The 23,788-nt window shown below is 35.8% G+C and overlaps 1 protein-coding gene across 1 annotated transcript; it reads right to left on the bottom strand.

Moving 5' to 3' along the window:
* Positions 1-5,570: 5,570 nt before the first annotated feature.
* LOC149302475 (protein ripply2.2-like) lies at positions 5,571-22,934 on the bottom strand. Its single transcript, XM_089482558.1, has 4 exons — positions 22,870-22,934; positions 22,622-22,703; positions 7,766-7,836; positions 5,571-5,745 (listed from the first exon to the last, which is right to left on the bottom strand). The coding sequence occupies exons 1-4, from the start codon at positions 22,932-22,934 to the stop codon at positions 5,571-5,573; spliced, it is 393 nt and encodes a 130-aa protein (XP_089338684.1).
* Positions 22,935-23,788: the final 854 nt, after the last annotated feature.

The following is a 23,788-nucleotide window of genomic DNA, read 5'->3' as shown; positions in this document are numbered from 1 at the left end:
TGAATGTGACTGTTTGGCATAGTATCCTTGCTAACAATACACAAATCTAATAAGGAATTTGCTTTAATGATATTTGCTTTTTTATGATGCAGTAGAACCTACAGAACCAAAGGGCTCGAGTGATGGGATCTCGTCACTAGGGTTCTTTGACTGATTCTGTAGGACCTATAGTTAATTTATTCATTAGGTAAGGAGTATACCTTCACAGGTGTGACCATCAGTCAGTCAGTCCAGCAAAAGATAAGTTTAGCTATTGCCATGTTGCCAAAACTAGGTCATTCTGTAATTGTACATATATGTGAGGACTCATAGCGTCATGGTATATAAAATACATAAGCTAAAGTAAAAAGATGATGCAGAAAGTGGATTTGATACTTTTGATGGGTCACAGTATTTTGCACCTAATAGCCATCTACACACCTTAAAAGGTGACTTCAGTCTAAGGTTACTTTAAAAGGTAACATTTGTACCGATTGGTGAAAAAAAGAGTGGCTACTGGAGTAACAACAGGAAGTACAAAGTCTACATGTTGAGGTAATGCACCCTCAGTAAGGTCAGATAAAGTTTGTTACTAGGCTGAACCTTGCAGAACTAAACGTAGATTGGTTGATTACCCCAAATACTAGGTTTATACACTAAATAAACTTATGCTATGGTGTTTACAGATTAAAATATGCGCTATATTAGAAACTTGCTTTATGTGTTTACCGTAGCTTCCTAGAAACATTTAATAAATAAGTTTAGTTATGCCAAAAGCTTTGTCGGTTCCCTTAAGAACACAATACAGGCCAGTGGTTTCCCATATCTGTAAAACCTGTGTTAGGTTTAAATATATTTGTTTCCAGATAGAGACTCTTGTATTTTAAATACTGCTACAGGTACAGATTAAATAAGGCATTAGGAAATCTTAAAATTTAGCTTTCAGTAAATGTTAGTAGTGTCATTCTTTTATTATGTCCTGCCCTACATGCTTACTTTTCTTGTTGATGCTAATGCTTCTAATTTAGTTATAGTTTTAGTTATATTTAGGTTACAACTTATAAACAGCTTATTCTTTAACTAAGAAAAAAGACTATGTATATTTCAGGACAAGTCAAGAAATACAATAAGACCAGCATACATTATGTTATATGATATACATATATGATATAATAATACAAATGCAAAAAGAAAGGAAGAAAACCCCAATTATGTGCCAAATCACAACCCACCTTTAATAAGTCGTTCAAATATATATGGTTCTACATACATAGAGACTACTCGCATAACATGGAAGATGTTTGCCATAATTATACCAAAGAAACACAGCGTACACAATTTAGGAAAGGGGGCAACGGTTTTGATGCAGAACCCACATACTCCCAGTAAAGGTATTGCCACCTCATTTGGAAGGTTATATCAGGTGATTAAGGGACCAAGACTGCTCAAATACCAATATGTTTTTTTGATGGTAAATGGTCCCTTATAGTCCCTCTGAGGCAGGACCCAGTCTCTCCAGATGGTCTTTAACACATACCACAAGGAGGCTCTTGAGAGCTGGGCCAAGCCAGTCGTAGGGCTAAGAGTAAAAAGTGTGATCCAGTAGATATGGATCAAGGGACATAGAAAAACATTCACTCCACTGATAAGGTTCACAAGAAAATAATACTTTTGTCTAGGATGCAACTTTGTATTAATTTCAGATCAACAAAAGTTGTTTTTCTTGAGAATTTTAATTTCATGGGATACATGTGCCCTCTCAGTGCCCTTATTTACAAGAAGATAAAACTTTTACCTAGGATGGTTGATCTAAATTACTACAAAGATGCCGCCCTAGTACTGTGTTACGCTAGCACAGTGGGAGAAAAAGCATTAAAAATCTACTAGACAAGCCACAATTATAATCAATTAAAATGTAACTCAAAACTACAAAGGAGAGCCACCTGTGAGTTTATGTTGCAACATTTTAGAGCAGAATACTTTTCCCTAGCACATTTCCATTTTAAGACTAAAATGTGTAATTTGGGCGTGCTACCATTGCGTAAGGATTTTATAAATTCCTATCTGGATTGCTCCTATTGGTAAGATTAGTTGTTTATGCAGATAAAGACTTTTCATAAATAATTGTTTATGTGATAAACTAATTGATGGAATTACTGGTGGTAAATTGAGTAAACTGATGGTTAGTCATTTATGGTTAAGTTTATTTCATACCTAAGTACATTTTTTATTTCTTCCTATGTCTTGGACAGCAATCCGGAAAGTAGTACTTAGTCTTTTGGAAAACCTGGCCTCAGTAACTTTCTTTTTATCATTCAAAAATCACTGGGAATTAATTTTGATGGATTTTGCTGTTTGGTATGTAAAGTAGGGAAAGCACATGCATGCCTTATTGAATGGAGACTATATCTGGTAACAGCCATTTCAGTCGCTACTGTTTTTGCAAAATGTGACCACTAGATGTCCTCCATGAGCCAATGCCGATATTGGAGAGTTTATAGATAGAACATCTACCTAACTACCTATTACATTCAAATGTGTTATTTCTTGCATTATATATTACATGCTGCCCCGGGACCACCGTAACATTTGTGATTAGTGACAGACACCAGGAAAACATGTGAGCTAGATGCAAAGTGAGGCCGATTCTTCCAATATTATAACCAGTTGTATAGTTCAGTCTATGATATTTGCATGTATATTTCTTCGCATGATACAGGATACCAAAAGAGAAAAATCTAAGTCCCAGCAAGTTAGAATCTGTATGAAGACTGATATATCAACCGTCTGGACCACTATTGGTGAACTGCTACATGGGATTTTACTGTTGCCTAAAGGGTTAACGTCTCAGGGCTAGACCACTTTCATTGCTTCTAAGAATGATAAGTTGATTGTTGGGTGTCACCTTCCCACCACAAACGGTTCTTCTTTGATTTTTATCTTATGCTCATTTGGTATCCCAGGGGTATAGATGCATACATTCTATTATTTAACCAAATACAACAAAATAAAACAATATATGTAAAAGTGTTAAATCCAAATAAAGGGTAGAAGAACAATAAAGTGTGCCTAAAAAAAGGTACTCATTTGTTGGTGGTGAACTGAAGCATGAGAACATTGCTAAATTATAAAATATCAGGAGGCAACCCCCACTTATAATGATTTATAACAGAGGACTGAAGGTGTGATAGAGCAGTGTTAGGACATGGCACAATGACTGCACAGCGTCCAGTGTGATATGTAACTTGAGGAGACAGACAGATGTAGCCAGTAACAAGTCACCAGATGGACTTGACACCAGAGGAGGTGAACATTTTTTCCCCATGACATCTGTAAGACTGGCTTGAGGTGTGATATTATGAACTCACATAAGCCTCTTAGCCCTTAACACAACCTCATACAATGAGGGCACTGAGAGGGCACATGTATCTCATAAAATTAAAATTCTCAAATAATGTTTTTGAGTACATTCTACTTGGAAAAACAGTCTACTCATACACATTAAATAGTCAGCTGGAAACTAAATTAGGTTTGAAATGACAGTCTGTTTTTTTTTTTTACTTAATTAGATGTCAGAGTTACCTTAACATAGATAACGTTTAAAAGGGGATGTACTGTGTTAGTCTAATCTCTGGTGTTGGTACCTGGATGACTGGCTGGGTTGGGCATACTACTAGATATGCAGCATTTTGGGAAGGTCAGTGCCAGATGTCATCTGTTTTTCTCTGGTATTTTTATGGATGTAACCAAAACTGTCCCACCCTACAATTTCTTTACTGCAACTCCAGGGGCAGCACAGATTAACCCCCTGTGTCTACAATTTCTTACGTGGGCCAAGTTTAACATCCTAACTAAATGCCATATTTTGCAACTATACATTAAATAGATATAAACTGAGCCTGCTGAACATGAAATCATCTACTTTCTATGCTATGAGCAGTTGCAAACTGAAACATCTCACTTTGTAGCATTAGTTTTGGAGTATGATGACCATACCTCTTATGTCAGTGAGTCTTACTAAGATTGCTTTAGCTTGGCAAGACTACCTGGATTTCAGTATATATACTGGAAATGTCAGTTTGGTCCCTTGTGCCACATAGTTAATGTCGTAAAATAAAATCTGTTATATGACTTCAACTGGAAGCATTACAAACTTTCTCTTGTAAAAGGGCCATCTATACAGTTAAAACTAGTTATAGGCACTTATTTCATAAACCTGTATTTTAGACCTGTATTAGCTACAAAAATCTTTCAGGTTACAACATTGCCCGAGGCAAATGATGAAACATGCTAAAATGTAAATACTTTGAACAGAAATCATATCCAATGACACCATGTTAACATGCAAAACTACAAAGAGGGTGTGTATAAAAGCATGACTATAAAAAAGGGAAACTAAATGAATTGATCTTCAGAGTCTGTGGAACTATAAGTTTTTAGCATCACTTGTTTTTATAGCCATTTAGGTACCCTCATTAACCAGAGATTTACCTTCATGCAGCCATTTGAAGTTGTTACCCTGCCTCTGATATTTAATGCACTGTTTATTTTCACAGGTCCATCGATGGTCTTGTGATCAGATCAAGAAAACCTCTACTTAAGTGAGAGTTAAGGACAACTTTAAGCCTTCTATGTACAGGAAAATATGACCATCTCAGTACACCATGGCATTCAGTAGAACTCCCACACCAAACCGATCTTTAGAGACATAACAGTGCAAATCGAGGGCAGACTAAATAACAGACATTATTTTGTTATAGTATTTTAATTATTAATAATATACATATACAATTCCATTCAAATAAATATAATTAATTTATGTATATACATTTCTACATGACTTAAGGTATGCTATACAACAAGACCCAGATCAGAAAATGATGGTACTCTGTTTGCCTAGGTCTATTAAAGGTCCTGTAAAGATGGAACCCTCTTTACCTCATTGACATTACACCTCTTAGTTTGTCTGTTGTGTTGAATATGTTACACATGAGGCACTGTGGAAAGTACTTCATGGCACCATACTGACAAACAATACTTATACTCACTTTTAACATTTGAAATAAGCATGGCCTCAGGCTTGGCTGGTCCCAAGTTCATATTAATTTGTCAACCCATCTTGTACAACAAAGTAAATACTAAGACATCCGGGGTTGAGTGTATTAATGTTATGCCTAGGTCCAAGTAATAATGGTGCATAGATACAATGTAATGCATAAAGTCTAATACACAAAATATATAAATCTCTAAATCCAAGTCATAAAACGTCCTTTCTGCTGCTCCATCACTTTAATCAACTAGTACAGCTCTGAGGTAGTGTCTAAGAAGTAGTGGTTTTCCATTTTAGGGAACCAAAGCTTATTGCTAACATAATAGATGAAAATTCATATATATGGGTTCACATGTTTAAGAAATGCATTACTACTGTACATTACAACGTACTTTCTGGTATTGGCTTCTCCCATCTATCTTAAGATGGGACTTCCTTGAAGAAAGGCTGTCCTACCCAGCTGAGCTGCTTATGATGTTTTTACAACATGTGACCACTAGGTATTCTGATAAAATGGTAGGCTTTGAAACACATCTAATGATTATTCAGATTCAAATCCAGAATCTTGTTCTTCTTCACTGGGGTCATCTTCATTGTCTGTGTCTGACTCTGAGTCATTGTAGAAGGATATTGTTGCTTGGACAGGGAAATTTCTCAACAAATCATTTGCTTCTTGGTACATGTGATCTATAGACTTGGACTTTGGCCAGAATAATCTGTAAAAAAAAAAAGAGAGAAAATGCTTAACTTTGTTTACACTGCTAAAGGTGTAATACTAGATATGAAACAACTTCCAGTGTTTAAATAATACAGCTATCATTAGCCAATTGTAGCCATTAGCTGTCAATGTATTAATTTATTTTGTTACTACATATATATTATACTATACTAAATCTTCATATCATCTTTAATGATCTAAAGCATTATTAATGATTTAAAGCATCTTTAATGATTTTGGGCATACTTTTATCTAGTTATAAAACATTTTATAGATATTTAGCAATCTAGACAATTAGCATTTAAGGAAAGTGTCTAAATATTGTGATCATAAGATCATAACATATAGACATATGATACGTTAGTAATTAATGTGAATTTGTATTATGTTACAATTTTTACAATTATAAATAATATACTAAACTAATAATATTTTGTGTAACCTTTTTAGTTGACAAGGGATGGACTGTATTAAAGATTCCCTGTATGGTTTTGTATGTAATGTCATATTCACTAAATACAGATGACAGTTGGCATATAAATCACCTTTGTGAATGCTGTATTCTTGCAATAAAACCCTGTGTATATTACACTGTACATTTAAAACGGTCCTTTCATTAGTTTGCAGATGAGGTGTGATGAGATGAACATTTAAACTCCTTGTAATCAGTAATCATTGGAAAGATCCAATCCCAGTGAGCTTTCTTCAAAATATGGTGACTAGGGTTAGTTAATTGTAAGAGCTAAATATACTACTACTATATATATAATGTACCACAGGCATCAGAACAAATACAATTCAGTTTAAATAATTTGTTATTCCTCGTGAAATACCTGCCATTTTTTCTGCATTTAAAGTAACATTACTGGTATCATAAAAGTATCAAAATGATACTAAGAAGTTGTTTTGTGATGCTAATGCATTTGAATCATGTTAGTTGCCAATTAAAAAGTATTTAACAACAACAGAGTAAAATATTAGCCTTCAAACATGTTAACAGATGAAGGAGTTGATCCAGCCCTATTACCCCCACAATCTAACTAATTCATACCCTTGTTCCTATCAATTTACACAAATACAGTACATCCTATTCTGCAGCAACTAAGGCACATACCCTACTGCCCATCAATTAACACAACTATAGCACACACACCCTACTGCCCATCAATTAACACAACTATAGCACACACACACCCTACTGCCCATCAATTAACACAACTATAGCACACACCCTACTGCCCAGCAATTAACACAACTATAGCACACAGCTTACTGCCCAGCAATTAACACAACTATAGCACACAGCTTACTGCCCAGCAATTTACACAACTATAGCACACAGCTTACTGCCCAGCAATTTACACAGCTATAGCACACACCCTACTGCCCAGCAATTTACTACTAGATACCCAGGTATCCAGAGCTGAATGATCCAGTGTTCAGCCAAGAGGGTAAGAATACAATGGAAGCTGTAGTGGCTAGAAACAGATCTCCATAGCATAAAGGGAATGGGGACCTGGGGATGCCCATGGTCTTATATTCCCTAAGGGGCTTTTGCACATATATTTCCCCCACAGTCTAAATGTCTACATGCCTTAATAAAAACGAAGAATTGTCTAGAAGGTGCTGTGGAGTAAACATACTGACTATCCCAAACTCACATGTGAAGAGCCTACCACTGAGGAAAGATTGATTTAAAAAGAAGGCATTCCTTATAATATGCTTTTTTTTAACTGTGGCCTGCATTTGTTTAATAAAGTGTTTTAAAGCACTTTATATTTCAGTATATCATAACACTGGAGGTCTAAAGTAGAGCCATGTATCATATCTTATCTGATAACAAAGGGATTGAGATGATTCATATAAACTCAGAAGAACACCAGTAGGCACAGATCTGGATTATCAGCTAAAATTCCATCCCCCATGTGAAATCCTCCCTAGGATTTAACATCTGCTTTCTTTTAAATAAGTGTTCAAAGCTATGTTTCATTTGAGTTTACATCAGTAACACATTTTACCTCACAGGGTGATTGTACTCTGCAGGCTTCTGTGGGGCTTGAGGATTTTCACACAGGCTGAATGCATCTGGCTGGGTTAAAAGAAGAGGACATGTTAACTACTGAAAGCTGTTTTTCAGATAACAGAGCTGTGTGTGTGATATCCATGTCATTTACCAGTTGTTTGCCAGGACACTATAAAAAATATTCCATTGTCTGTAGACATTCCTCATTGCCTTGTGAGGGAACAAATTGATGCCCCAGCTTTTCATATTAATGTATGTTTAAAAAATGTATGTTTATTTTGTGTATAGCGGCAAAGCACAAGAGGGAGAATTTTATACAAGTATATATTGTTTGGAATATAACTATATATCACACAATGCATTAGACTTTTTGTAAATCGGTTGGAAAAAAAAACAGGTTGGCCATATGCGAGTGTTACAGCAACATATGGCTGAATATATTTATTGTATCACTATGGGACTCGCTGCTAAACAATTTGAAAAATACTGCTAAGTACTCTTTGTAGGTAAGCTAATTGAGTACGTTATCTAATAAAACTGATTGTCTTCGTCTGTCAAGTTCTGTTTTGTCATACCCTTTGAATGTTTGTACTGTAAGAAGCATTGTGTAAAATGTTGGTGCTATAAAAAGGATAATAATTAATAATAATATTTTAAATATACCGTACTCGTCCCACAGATGCAAACTAAGTCTTTAGATTTAGTTATCTCTGGATCTAGTTCTTGTAAGTGAGAATTGACTGAGACATCTGTATATGCAATTATATTGCTAAGTAATAACATTATAATAGTCTGAATCATGCTCTTGGACTCGGCTACCAGGGACTTAAACATCCATGTTCAGTGTTATAGTCTCAGCTTGCATGGCAAAAGATATTACAAATAGTAAGCCCACTTCAAAGCCTTCAAAGTGTGCTTTTTACAATATATGTCACTATTGTGGCTTAAAGGCAAAAAATGCACATTAAAGGTTTTCCCAATAGTTCAAAGCAGTTAACATCAGCAATTGATATGTTAAAACACTTTTCTGAACATGTATTGAAATCAGGGTGAGTGATGCTTACCAGTCTTTGGCCCTTTGGCCTGGAGCTGTTATGGACCCAGGGTCTCCAAAACATGGCATGTGGTCTGCAAGATACAGTTTATAGTGGCTAGTGAGCATATAAGATTGCTCTTTGCAATAAATATAACAACACACACAGTGCATTGGATTATATCCACATCTAATAACCATTGAAATTCAATGACATATAAAATTTAAAAAATGACATGCATATATTATTTTTTTTAAATATAGTAATACATTTTAGTGCTTTTTACAATATATATATATGCACAGTGAGACTTTCCCAAATGGCTTTTGAGTTTGCCTTATTTGTCAGCTTTGCTTTAACAAAATATAGTGTATTACACGAATTTATATATTTTATATATATTTACAGGAAAAGTAGGGTTTGTCATACTAACATTAAGAAGGTACTTTAATTGGGATTAACCTTGTGATATTAATTATCAGTTATATGGGATCAACTGTTTAAACACATAATAATAAATAAAAAATATATAAATGTTTTTCCTCATTCTTTCAGTACAATTCACATATTTTCATATAGATATTCCTGGCTTTGGTTTATTCTCTTATCCATCTACTGCCTCTTAGCCAAGAAGATGCCCCAAGGCTTCCATCTACAGGTTCTCCTGGCTACCGAAGATACCCTCCTAATGAAAGCACCCAGGATCTCCAAGTAAAGAGATTTATATAATTACCGATTGGGAGCTCTCCTGCTCACTGGTCTTCGTTCAGGAACAAATCCTTGGGTTAGGGGTCGGGGGCACTTACAGCTGCAACAGCCTAATGATGGGACACCATGAGCTCCTCCACCAATGTCCTTTGTCAGCCTTTGCTCCATACTTCTTTTTTTGTTGCTTGTCTCACCACGTTGTCTTAAAACTCAAGAGTGACCGTGTTCCTACAACCTTTATAAGCCATCAGAAGCCATGATTAGCCCAACCCACAGTTTACATTACTGATTAACAGAGACTGAAGCGTGAAGGAGGCATCTAATGACCACTGGGTATTTAGACTCGTGTAACCATCCAAATGGCTTGGAGCTAGAAGTCACATGAAAGTGTTAATCACACCTCGACAGCTTCATGCCCGGGCCAAGCAAGCTCCAGCATATACAGGTCACTCAGATCTGGTAATTCTCATGCTTTGGACATAAGCAGAGATCAATCAAATGAATGCATCAGTGTAATAAGTTGCCTTATCATACAATGTCCCATTCTTCACCTATAACTCAAGTAGATAAACATATGTCAATGACAATTCTTGTACTGGGGTTCATATGTGAGACACACACATATGCTCAATGTATTATAGGATATATATATATATATATATATATATATATATATATATATATATATATATATATATATATATATATATTGTAATCGCACATCCATATTTAGTGAAAGGTTTGCACCAGTTTTATCAATGAAGTTGCTGTCTCCATGGTTACCGCCGGACGCGCTGTTAATAGAACATCTATTGGAAAGTTGTAACTTTGATGTGCCCCATCTGATAACCTATTTTTTACTGTCAGTAAACACTGAGTCACTTAGATCAAACAACACTGTCCAGAAACATACAATGGATTAAAGATGGCGTTTGGAAGCTACTGAAGCAAAACAAGTTTTAATTGAACCAGCTATAAGGAACTTTAAAGATAAAGAAGATCGACATACTAGATTATTTTTTACTGCTACAGACCGATAGTCTAGACAATTGTTACATTTCATGTTTATTCTTTAAGTCGCAAAACTCAAGTAGATGGTCTGGGTTTTAAGGACTGGCTACACTGTTACGTGTACATAATACACGTAAGGCATTGACATGCTGTAAGTATTTTTAGGTCATTCTGCATTTAATAGATTGAACCTTCTATGATCTTTAAAGTAACTCGTTGTTTTAATGATCTTGTTATGATCCGATCTCCTCTATACTTTGTCAGCAACTTAGACGTTAGCTGCTTTTCTTTACAGACAGCATGTTAAGTTATTGGCCCCTTAAAGTCTTCTGATTTTTACTAACTTACACATAATCACTTGGTTGGGTGACACCAAAAACAGAAAGGTTTTATTGTATGAACATTAAAAGTGTGCTGAAGGCTCGTGTCTCTTTCTTTCTCACCTTACCAGGGTGTTTAAAAAAAAAAAGATTACAAAGCAAACAGACTGGGCTTATCAGATTGGCAGAGGGGAGGAATGTGATCACAAATGGTTTAGGGAGATTTTTAACAAGTCAGTGCTAATGGAAGGTAGGCAGCATGGGGGTGTCCAGACTGAACGTTAAAACATGAGATCTGCCCTATGTGTTCTCCTATACAACCACTGGGGGGGCTTTACATCCAGGGACTGACTAATGGATGAAGTAGATATGTTACAGTGTGACGATACACTACTCATTGTCTTCTGTTAGCCTTGAGGTGCATAGAAAAGGCTAGTAAGACAATAAGTGTTGACAGTGTAGAAGTGGTAGACCATAGAGGATGATGGTTTGGCTTCTTCAAAGTCCAAAGAAAAGGAATTGCACTTTGTGAAGCCACCTTTATTTATCTCATTATAATGCAAGATGGGATGAGTTTTTGTAATTAATTACAAAGTGTGATGTGTGTGTATCTAAAAGCATTGGTTTCATGAACCAGCATGGAGTCTGATAAAACACCAAAGAGACTTACACCTAATCATTGATGACTTGGTTTTCCAAACAGAATGACATCTGTGTCCATCATTGCCTTGATAAGATTTACATTACTAAGACACAGATCAATTGGTGTAAGTCTTAAATTAAGTTTTCTTTTTTATATTAAATTAGTCACTAAAGACAATGATACTGCTGTTGTGGAGGTAGAAGCATCTCTTTATGTGGACTATTTATCCAGTCTATGGCAATGCTAGCATAGATTGATCGGCTAGACTCAACACGAGAGCCTTCGGTTACTAACCAGTTTCTGGAAACAATGGACAAAGAAGAAGGCAGGGAGTTTTCTAATTTACATTTTTTATTATTATTTTATATGGGTTTTGGTTTGATAATTTGCAAAACATTGGTGGGTAGAAATTGGCGGAGTCCTACCCACTGTAGCAATTACAGTTAATCAAACTATGGGTGGGGTAAGGTTTTTCCTTGTTAAAATAACCAATTACACAAAAATAAAGCTTTTTATGGTGGGGCTATTCAAATGGAAATTACATTTTAGTGTTCACACATATATGATAACTGTGCACTGTTTGTAAAGGGAGTTGTCTTTAAAATACATCATTTTGGTAGTACTAGTATCCTCCTGGAACTTTAGAGAAATTAGTTTAAAAATAATAAATTTCATGACTGCAGAAATCACAATTAAATATTTCATAAAAACAGCTTGCCGGTAATGCTATGGGCCTCGATGAGTGCTACAGCCAGTTTAGCTGAATGAGGCCCAGTCTCCGATGGAGCCCTGGGTCCAACACAGTTGAGCACTGATGTCCACCCTCCACATGCCTAATAGAATACTGTTTGAAGGTAAGGGGGGTAACAGAGGGACTTGGGAAAGAGACGGTAGAGTTTTTAACATGGATGGCACCTTGGGGCATTAACATTTGAATCTGTGACAGAGTGGATCTCTGGGCACAAAAATATTAAAAGCTGACCCTTGACCATGTGGTCAGGATGAATTTAATATGTCCTGCACTCAACCAGCCTCACTGCAAATGTTCTCACGAACGAGCGGCTCACATTTCATACTTAAATTGCGGAAACTTAGAATTTGACTGCAGATGGCAACCACTTGACCTATCTAGTCTGCCCATATTCCTGATGTAAAAACCTCAAACCTTAAGCAGTCCTTGGCCTTGTATTATGTTCAGGAGAGCTATATGCTTATCCATAGCATGCTTACATTCCTTCTACCTCTACCATCCCTGCTGACAACCTGTTCCACCTATCTACTAGCTCACAAGGAGGTAATATAAAGTAGGAGAATTTTACTTACACTTTTGCTTTACACATACATATATCATCTCTCTTTTCTCTGTGATTTGCCATAAACATATAGATTATATGTGATTTACCATAAACATAGTGATAACCTAATTTAAATCAAAACTGGATCAGTTTTAATCCTGATTAAGATTTCCATATTGAGGAGATTCAAATTCCATAAAAGAAGGTTCCTGTTATCCATAGTTTACACTTTGTAATGAAATGGTCATACATTTTGTTTACATTCCAAGTATGCATTTACTTATGGTAGATACTAATCTCATTATAGCACTGTTCACTGTTGTGTTTCATTAATTTAACTTTATCAGTGGTAAATGAGTTACTGTCTCTTTAAATATTGTTTACATATGAAATACAAGCTATTAAACATATATACAAACATTAGACCAAATAGTGTCATTTATGCTCTCTACCTTGGGTGAGAGACAGGTCATGTATGGTCAAATCCTCACCAAATGGGTGAGAGATACTATGGAATGGAAATCACAGACCACTGGACACAAGTCAGGGTGCAGAATTAGACACTTCTGTGACTTTAAGACATTCCAAAGTCCTCTGGATGGATGAAGAAACATTCTGTCGACTGTGTTATGTCCCATTTAACTGCATTATTCCATCAGATAATGTAAGCTATAGCAAACTTTATGGTTTCTATTAAAATATTTTTTATGTGTTATCTAAGGATTCATATTGTACCAAAACTAAAATCATGAAAGCGTTACACACCTAGTTCAAAACTCATGGCACTTCTCAATAGTTATTTCATTTTTATGTAATAAATTGATTCTGTTAATGTTATTTTAAAAAATATATAAAGATATTTTAAAAAAATATTGCCGATATGTTATTTTTTATTTCTACACAAATTATAGCAAAGGGAGGTAAACATTTGATGACTGACTCTCCTTGAAAGGGTATCATTGGATTATATTAAAGGTAACCCATGAGTAAAGATACATATGGTGTGGTGATCTATTATCAGAGCACATATTGTTATTATCAGTATAATATGACTTTATAGCCTGGTTTCTGGTCTTTCTGATGACCTTGAAATTTTGTAAATGTAAGTGATATTTTAGTTATGTATCTGCCACCATGAAGCCAGGGTTCCAAGAGCAGCAAGTTAAGTTGGGTTCCCTAAGGGCCTTAGAGTGGCACTAGTTAGGAGTCTAGCCTTATTAATGTTTTATGCTGTGGATTACGTAATAAAACCAACTTTAAAAAATGAAATACCCAAAATCACTACTAATATAAACAGCTGGAAAGAGTGCTGACAATGACCATAATTGGCTTTCCCTGATTTAGCATACATTTTAATTTAGAGCGCACTGGACATTATGTAGGAAGCTGGGTACATAAGCCTGCATCTTTATTGTGTGATAGCTTGAAATGTGTACATAGGTAGGTCTTAGTGGTTGCTTACTATTTAACCACAAGACTGAGCTTTATGTTTATATACCAGAAACAAAGCAGACCTGGAAGTTAGTTACATTATCCAGTGTTCTAAAACTCAGTGGTAGACACAAGAAAGAAAATATAATCCAATTTGACCTTTCAAGAACTTCTGCTAATTCCAGAAGAGCATAGGTCATTACGTACTCATATAAGGTACTTTGGCTATTAGCTTTAAAAAGGAAGGTGCATTAACAACAATAGAAGATAGCTTTGATCTGCTTTCATGATAAAGAACTGGGTCCGGGTCCTTTCAGAGTTCTTTGAAAACCTGTGGATATAATATGCAGTTTGTTAAGGGGTTAAAGGACTAAAATAATGTTTCAGTGTTAAGGGTAAGGTGAGTAGACCGTCCTACTCATGAAATCAGATGCTCTGCGTGTGCAAAGCACACAAAAGCTGGTGCACAAATACAGTACACATTACTTACCAGTAGATGTCACTATTGAGACGCACTAAATCAGTATGTAGCAATTTTTGTGCAATCACAAGAGAACAAACCAAAATATAAATTAAAATAACATTGAGAAGAAACGTACATACATTTTGTGAGTAATATTCTATGTTCTGTAATGTATCTTCATACATTATATTAATAAATATATAAAATGCTTACAAATTGAGGGGTGCTAATAACATTATTTCTCTATTGATATTTTAAAGACAGGTTGCCATTTTAATATGGGTGCTATTTTCTACTTTTTATGTAATTAATTACTTGATACTTCTGTAAGGCATAAACAAAATTTAGGTGCCATGGTTCTGTGTTGGAATGTGAATCTTTAACCTTTGGTGTTCCACTACCTGCTTTAGCCTCTTGCCTGTGATAGTAACACTGTTCTTGACCTCTTGCTAGTGTCTTTATGATGCTTGTTACATTAGCTGCTTTGTTATTTTATCCAACCCACAGAGCCTCAGGTCTGAGTCAATTTTTTAACCTTACATTGTCTAAATTCTATGGGACCGTTTAATGTGGAGGGCTGTATATATTCTGAAACAATTCTTACACATCAGAATACTACTTAAAGAAAAGTAATGATCAGATAACACAACTGCTTAGTAAATAAACACGACGGTACCAAACAGCTTTTTGATATTTCAAGCTTTCTTCTAAAATATTTAAACTTCAATGGTAACCAACTGCATAATATTCACCTTTTAGAAGTTTGTTTATATTTTAGAAGTATTTTAGTGTAACACCTTTGGGGGGGGGGCAATCCTTCTTTTGAACCCAGAACCCACTCCCTGATGTTTCCTCTATTGTAGGAGCCCAGAATTTCGTTTGAAGCCAGTTTTACACAGCCCCAAAAGTCACAATACTGTGCATAGAAAACATGTTTCTACATTCGATTTTATAAATAAAATAGGTAACAAAGTCACATAACAAATCTTCTAACACAAGTGTTCTATTTGACCATTTACAATGTTGGGTGGTATATTTACTGGTAAAGCCATCATACACCTCTATATATCTATATTATATATTGTAGAAATACATATAACAGGTGCCAGTTATAGCAGCACCTCTATTATTGACAGTGTTTGGGCAACAAACCCGTTTATATGCCATCACTTGTATGTTCTATCACCCCCATATATTAAGATATAAATAAACTTTATGACTTCTTGACCTAGAAATCTATGTTAACATAGGTTCAGTGTAGCTACCCTAACAGGTTAAGTCACACTATGCCAGGCATTGTATTGTGCTCACACACTGGCACACATTACCCCAGAGTTAAGTCTTTACTTAATTGACAGTAAAATAGACTTTTAAGTATATGTGGATCTAAATGCTTTACTGATGAATATAGGGATCTGTTTGGTTTGCTGCTCAAGTCTTCTCCTGGTCTGGGTTTATTCTCATGCCTTCTCTCATGGCTCCTTGTACCCAGCCCGACTGGGGCTGAAAGTGTCAGAGGTAACAGCCTGGGCACTGTGTGTACACATGGAGAGGTGTAAATGGACACACTCCAGACACGTGCTGGGGGCAGATGGTCCAGGGAGATAATGATCTGCCCCCACGTTTGGTCCTTTTGCTGAAAGACTACATTCTTTAGGTCTCTATTTCTAAATTGCAGAACCAGAAAGGTCATCACTGTGCATTTGTATATTTCACTGTGATATCTGTAAGTATCTCATGTTCTAATTCAAATTAAATAATTCGATCTATCAAATGAAATTTACAAGACAGAGCAGTCCTGCAGATGTAACATAATAAAGTAATTGTCTATCACATTGTCTGTTGTTACATTTAATTTCCTTTATTATTTGTAATACCTGCTAACTGTGAAAAATCACACGTGCAAATCCAATGAAACCTGCTCTTAAAGTCACAAAAGTAGACAATTGTGTTTTTTTGAAAGAAAATTCTTTAGAGACATTCCAAATAAAATTCTAAAGGATGTAATCCATTATGTAAAAACTATTCTCATTGAGAAAAAAAGAGCCTTACTTGTTAGTTATGTGTATTCTTAAATTTTACTGATTTATCTCCCTATTAGAAAGTAGAAAATTATGCATTTTTTGATGCATTGCTACTATGGAATGTACTGGGTTGGACACATTAAGATTTGTTTAAAAAATCTCAAATTGTAAGCTTGCGAGCAGGGCTCTCTCCACCTAATGTATCGGTTTGTCTTAGTCTGTCAATTCTTGTCATACCCCTTGAATTTATGTATTGTATGAAGCACTGCATAAACTGTTGGCGCTATATAAATAAAAGATAATAATAATAATAAGATGCACATCTAAATGTTGGGTAGCATATTGTGAAGTAATGTTACACAAATTATTTTGTAAATAGTACCCTGGGTAACTAATAATTTTATATGCTGGCATTCTTAATGCGTAAGACTATAGACTGTGCCATCCCTAACCATCTTTGTGTCCATATTAGTTATGAGGCCTAGTTCAAGACACATATCAGAAAGACTGATGTTTGGATTACAAAGTCAAATAACTGGGCAAGCCAATATGGACTGAAGCCCGAGGTATTTGGCTTTTTCAGCACTGGTAAAGAAAAGGAGCCAGTGATTGTAAGTAAGTGTATGTAGGCCCTTCCTTCCCTCCCATGCAAAAGAAAAAAACCGCCAAGGGAGTGCCAGATCTTCTTGGTTCCCTTACAAAAAATTACTGCAGTTTTTCTGAAGTAATACTGCAGTTTTTTGGACATGAAAAAACTGCAATACTGCACTTTTACTGCAGTATTACTGCACATTTACTGCAGTTTTACTGCATTTGTACTTGACTGTACTGCAGTTTTATTGCGGGATTACTGCACATTTACTGCACTTTTTTTTATACTGCAAACCTACAGTTGTAATTCAATGTACCGCAGCTTTATTGCATTTGTACTTCCGTACAAAAATAACTGCAGTAAAACTGCAGTACAGTGAAGTACAAATGCAGTAAAACTGCAGTAAATGTGCAGTAATACTGCAGTAAACGTGCAGTATTGCAGTTTTTTCATGTCCAAAAAACTGCAGTATTACTTCAGAAAAACTGCAGTAATTTTTTGGAAGGGTTCCTTCTTGGGACCACCAAAGTCTTCACGGGAATCTAAAAACTTAAATAATTTCACCGACAAAACAAATGACCCAGTCATTTGTTATTAACATATTACATATGTTAACATAGGTCCAGTGTAGCTACCCTAACAGTCACACTATGCCAGGCATTGTATTGTGCTCTCACATTGGCACACATTACCCCAGAGTTACGTTTTCACTTAATTGAAAGTAAAATAGACTTTAAGTATATGTGGATCTAAATGCTTTACTGCGGAATCTAGGGATCTGTTTGGTTTGCTGCTCAAGTCTTCTCCTGGTCTGGGTTTCTTCTCATGCCTTCTCTCTTGGCTCCTTGTACCCAGCCGACTGGGGCTGAAAGTGTCAGAGGTAACAGTGGTAACAGAGGTAACAGTTAACCAATGTTAACATATGTAATATATTTTCTCAGATGTCTACACATTACTACTTAGCTGGCATATTAATTATTTTACCTGAGTAACGGGGAGCAAGTTGGGCATTTGTTGAATAATTCACTACTGGTTGATATTTATGGAACAAAATTATATATAACATTGACAAAGTAATTTATTCTTTGGTAAGAAAATGCCGTTATTTTGCTACATTTCAATGTAAGGAAGTTTTACTTGTAACTTAGGGAATTTTTACTTAACTGATAGGGTTGTAGATTAGTGGAACAGCCTCTCAGTGGTGGTAGAGAATAATACAGTAAGGGGATTTAAACATTCACGGGATAAGCATAAAGCTATCCTGAAGATCAAGTACTAATTAAAGTCTGAGTATTTTTAGCAAAATGTGCAGACTAGATGGTTCTTATCTGCCATCCAATGTTCTATGTTTCTTTATTACTAAATTGTTTATTGAGCATGTACCGTGTACCGTGAAGAACGACATACCTTTAATACTACTTACGTACTGTTTATTTCATACTGTATAATAAAAATACTTTATGGTTGTAAATGTGTGCACAATGCTAGCGCATACAACTAAGGCACGCTGGAAATAAAGGCAATCCATATTTAAAAGCAATTCATGTTTCTTTCTTTTTTTAACTAACAAAGCCAAGTGGGTTGTTTGACTTGAAGCAATTCTGCAAAGCACAGGGCAGTCAGGGTGGGGCCATTAATTGAATTAAAATTAGGTAAAAAATGTATGTGATTGTTCCTTTGATATGGAGTAGGATGATGCCTAGTTGTCTCCATCAGTTTATCAGTCCGATCCAGCCCTGAGGGCAGTCCAGAACCGAAATGAGAGGCAAATTTCACCAGGGAACCAACAACCCCAGACGTATGTTTCGACCTTGATTGGCCTCGTCAGTAGGGTCTAGGAACAAGAGAGCAAGGAGGTCAATGTCTGGACTAACCTGTTCACTTGGGATGGGCCCCAAGAGGTGAAATATCATACAAAACAGATTTGAGAGGGGCAACCAAGAACGGACAGCCTGTTCATAGCCTGTTTTAGGCTAGGTTTCCACTTGTTTTTTTTTTGCTAAAAACGCCCATAAAAACGCCAGTTCAGCCACACGGCGTTTTTTTTGTGAAAAAACGCTGCAGCCAGATGTTAGCTGTTCTTCAGTAGGAAATCGCACAATGCCATATCCACTTGGCGTTTTTCTGTTTGGCGTTTTTTCAGTCCTCTTTGGCGTTTTTCTGCTTTTTTGGGCTCTGTGGCAGTTTTTCAAAATCGCAGCATGTTGACACTCTGGCGTTTTTTGCAAGGAAATCTTGGCGTTTTTCTCCAATAGAAGTCTATGGGAGAGAAAAAATGCCATGAAAAAGCCATGTGGGTTTTATGCCTTGGCGTTTTTTATGGCGTTTTTTCCACAGTTACAATGCAGAGGATGGACCCAGTATCTGTGTGTCCTACGAGAAATAGGCTGGAAACAAACAGTTTCACACAAAACAAAGTTCATATTGAATTTTACACCATTTGGAACAAACATGCCATTACAAACAAACATACTCAACTGGATCCTGCGTGCCAAATGCAACAGCAAACATTTTGCACCAATATTTGGGGCCAATCTTCCTAGAGGAGCAGACATTCGGAATAAAGCAAGCCTTACAAACCACAGAAAAGAGACAAAGGGGTCCACCGGGGCGTGTTTAAGTAGAACTCTACCAAGTAAATGACATCAGGAGGGGGCAGATACTTGCCATTTATCCTAATCCCTTTTAGCTGGGTGACAATTCCAACGTGTAAAGGCTGGAAAAACTGCCTTAGGTCAAAAAAAGCAATTTCCACAGAAAGGCTAAAACGCCAGAAAAAACGCCAAAACGCAGGGAAATGCAGTGGCGTTTTTCATCAAGAAAAAAACCCAAGTGGAAACCTAGCCTTACAGTCCATCCCCGCTTGACAATGACAAGGCCAATAAAGGGCGAAAGTTTGTCTGGGGCTGTTAGTTCCTTCATGGTTATGGACTGCCTTAGATACGTAATTCTTATGTAATGACACAAGTGAGCTAAAATTTGAGATGCTCCCAAATTGGGACGCATTGTAGGACAGGCATATTTAAATGTCTTGGAAACTGCTTTTAGTAATCTTCCCATTACCAATATGTAATATACAGAGCTTCAAAGACAGAAGGCTAACGTGGAATTTATATTTTCTTCCTTATTAATAAAAACGCTTTCAACAGATCTATGAAGAAAAAAGAATGTCAGCATTTTATTACAAATATAATACATTGTGTGAAAAAAAAATAATGAAATAAATTATAACATATATGTATATTTAGGGTAGAAAGTGCTTGGAAGATCTTGGGATAGCTACATGCTTTGCTTCATAAACATAGTGTCCAGAATGGGGATAACGTCACAAAAATATAGTGATAAATATCTAATTACATTAAAACGCATGTAAAGAAAAAAGGAAAATAAATGGCCCTACTGTAATAACTGTGGGAATATGCTCAATTGAACCACGTCTTCTTGAAACTCGCATGAAGCCTGAATGTATTGAAGTACAATGGACTCTACGATTATTATCTGTTGTTGAAAGCTGGTAACTATATTATAAATTGTTCCATTTATTTGTTACCACTATCAACCCATATTATCTGTTTAGCGTTTTATTGAAAGTGTTAGAGCACCAGAATATATACACCCCATGGTATAATTTGGAACGTTTAAAACTTTCCCAAATAAGACCTTGATCTCAGTAGTCAAACCAAATAAAACAAATATTTTTTAATCAGTTCCTGGAGAGCAATGAATGAAGTTTGATTTCCTTCATGAGATTGGAGTCCTGTTAAGGGGTCTCAAACCATTAGCACATTTGGGAAGCCTAATTCCAAAGTCTTTCATTCTCTCTTGATTTAATTATCATCACTATTGTCTTCTTCTTCTGAGCTGCTGCTGTCCGTTTCCTGATATAATGAAATTGTTGCCTGGACTGGAAAGTTTCTGAGCAGATATTCTGCTTCCTGATACAAGAAATCATAACACCGTGACCTGGGCCAAAATAATCTGAAAACAACAGAAATCGATTTTTAGTAAATCAGTGTTGGTATTTCAAAAATATGAATACAATGTAAAACAAGTGAAAATGCCTAGTAAGATATTAGATATGAATTATAGAAAATGTGCAATTAAACTATAAATCTCTTTACTAACCAGTGTATCCACCTCTATAGTAAAATGATTTTTAACACTTCACATTCACAAACCCCATTTAACACACAGGACCCGGGGCCCTAGGAAGTCATGGCTCCTGGGATATTATACAGAGGTCCTTGGCACCCTTTTTGTCTAGCTCCTAAAATCAAGTTGTGTCCTAAATAGGTTTGGCTAACTTCTAAAGACTGTACACATTTGTCAACTCTCATCAGCCACTTTTTCAACTCCTGTGACCATTATACATTACCAATTTTAAAACAGATTGTAAGCTTGCAAGAAGGCCCTCATCTCCTTACCAGTATGTCTTAACGTATGTTAAGAGATACTGGTACAGGTATAGATCTAGCTGTCTAGTTAGCCAGCCTATTTAGGAAGGTATAAAGAGCAAGAGAAAAACTAAAGTCATTGTTAAGAAGGAAAAAATTCAATATAACTGTGGCTTATTTAGATTGTATGTTTGTACTTACTTAACAGGGTGTTGAAAGGCTGGGAGCTTCGCTTTGTGATTGATGTGCCATTGGTCTCCATTGCATGTCTACAGATAACACACATACAATGTTATATAGGTATATTTTAGACTTAACAGCAGTTATTTTACAAAATAAACAGAACATAGATCTGTGTATGTAATAAGGTACAGGTAAACATATTTACAGAACATGAAGGACAATTACATTACATGGACCTTGGGGTATAGATACTACTAAAAGAAACCTTAAAAACTGACGAGCTGTACAACTGAGGAGAAGGAGACAAACTGGGAGAGAGAGAGAGAGAGAGGGGGAGAGGAAGAGAAAATTTGTTCAGAAATGTTGGAAACCAGAGGCTGACTTTAAAAGAGGGGCAGTTAAAGGTATATATATATATATATATATATATATATATATATATATATATATATACTGTGCTTATATATTGTATAAAAAGGAGTTCAACATTTATCAGAATGATTATGTCATATGTCAATGCATTGAACAGAATAGCATGCTATGCCTACATTATCCTCAAATGCAAAAACATATAATTACTCTGTCCCTTTTTTCATGATTTTAGCAAATACATACATTGCAGCAATATAAATTGTGTTATTAAAAATAATGTTTTTAGATAAACTTAAGATGAGTGTATCTTCCCATTAGTCAATTAATGTCAATTGTCACTTGACCTAGGTGAGAATGACACAGCTTGTGGAGTGAAGTTACCTTTTGCAGGCTGAGAGATGGATTGTGTTCCAGCACCTGTGTCTTTGGAGCAACATCCCATGGTCTCCATAAAGTGCCACAACTGGAATACAGCAACAATATAACAAGGTCAAGATCACACCAGAGAAATACAAATACATAACAAAATATATTTTTTGCATCCCAGTGTAATCTATAATTGTTGAAAAAGAACAGAACAGATTTATTTGCCATTCCAATGTTCAGCAAAGTTAATTTAGTTTCCCTACCTTGCTGGGTCAGCACCCTGTCTGCTCTTGGTTGGTCCACTTTTAGAGCCTCTTGGATTGTCCATCTCTCTAATTTGTGTCCACAGGGTCCCCTTGGTATGTCTGTCTCCTTTGCAAGAGCTGATTCTGCAGGGTCTGCCCTGCATCTTCTGATTTTTATCTGGACTCCTTGCTGTTGGAATGAAGGTCTATTCCCCTCCCTCCTGGCCGGAGAGTGACACTCAGAGGTGACAGTGTGTACACATGGCCATGTGTGAATGTACACACCCCGGAGAGACGGGACACGTGCTGAGGCAGATGGTGCAGAAGGTCCTGGGATCTCTTCTCCTGCTGGGACCTCTGCTGAAAGCCTGCTGTCAGGCGCTATGAACATAAAGTATTCATATTTCACAGCATTTTATTGCAAAGTATATTGTATATTCCCACTGTTCAATATGCATTGCATAGCAAACTTCTAAGCATTTAAACGATTTCATAGATCAGTTAGATAGATGTACAATTATAGATACAAGATAGATAGATAGACAGATTTACAAATATAGATACATTATATTTTTAGAAATATATAAATAAATAGGAATAGATATAGATAGGTAGGTAGAAAGATTGTTTTACATTGATCAGTACTTATTTTTTAGCTTCATTCAGAAGTATAGATGTATGATAGACACACTTACAATTATAAAAAAAATAAAAAATGATAGACTAAATTAGAATTATAGCTATATTATAGATAGGTTTTCAATGATGGATGTATGGATAGATAGATGTACAACTATAGATATATGATAGATAGATAGATAGATAGATAGATAGACACATTAGATAGATTTACACTTATAGATACATAAAACATAAGTAATAATTAGATTTACAATTATAGACACATAATTGATAGATTAGAAACAAAGATTACAAA

The sequence above is a fragment of the Sceloporus occidentalis genome, unplaced genomic scaffold, assembly GCF_023333645.1.
Source record: "Sceloporus occidentalis isolate IW3139 unplaced genomic scaffold, rSceOcc1.0.p SCAF_19, whole genome shotgun sequence".
Classification (NCBI taxonomy): Eukaryota; Metazoa; Chordata; class Lepidosauria; order Squamata; family Phrynosomatidae; genus Sceloporus; species Sceloporus occidentalis.
The sequence above is the reverse complement of the archived record's forward strand: the minus strand, read 5'-3'. Positions and strand labels throughout refer to the sequence as shown.

Excerpts from the sequence above, each read along its gene's own strand:
- LOC149302475 (XM_089482558.1), bottom strand. The coding sequence starts at position 22,934 with ATGGACAATCCAAGAGGCTCTAAAAGTGGACCAACCAAGAGCAGACAG. Across the intron at positions 22,704-22,869 it reads CAGGGTGCTGACCCAGCAAG|TTGTGGCACTTTATGGAGAC; the intron begins GTAGGGAAACTA and ends GCTGTATTCCAG. Across the intron at positions 5,746-7,765 it reads GAGTACAATCACCCTGTGAG|ATTATTCTGGCCAAAGTCCA; the intron begins GTAAAATGTGTT and ends TTTTTTTTACAG.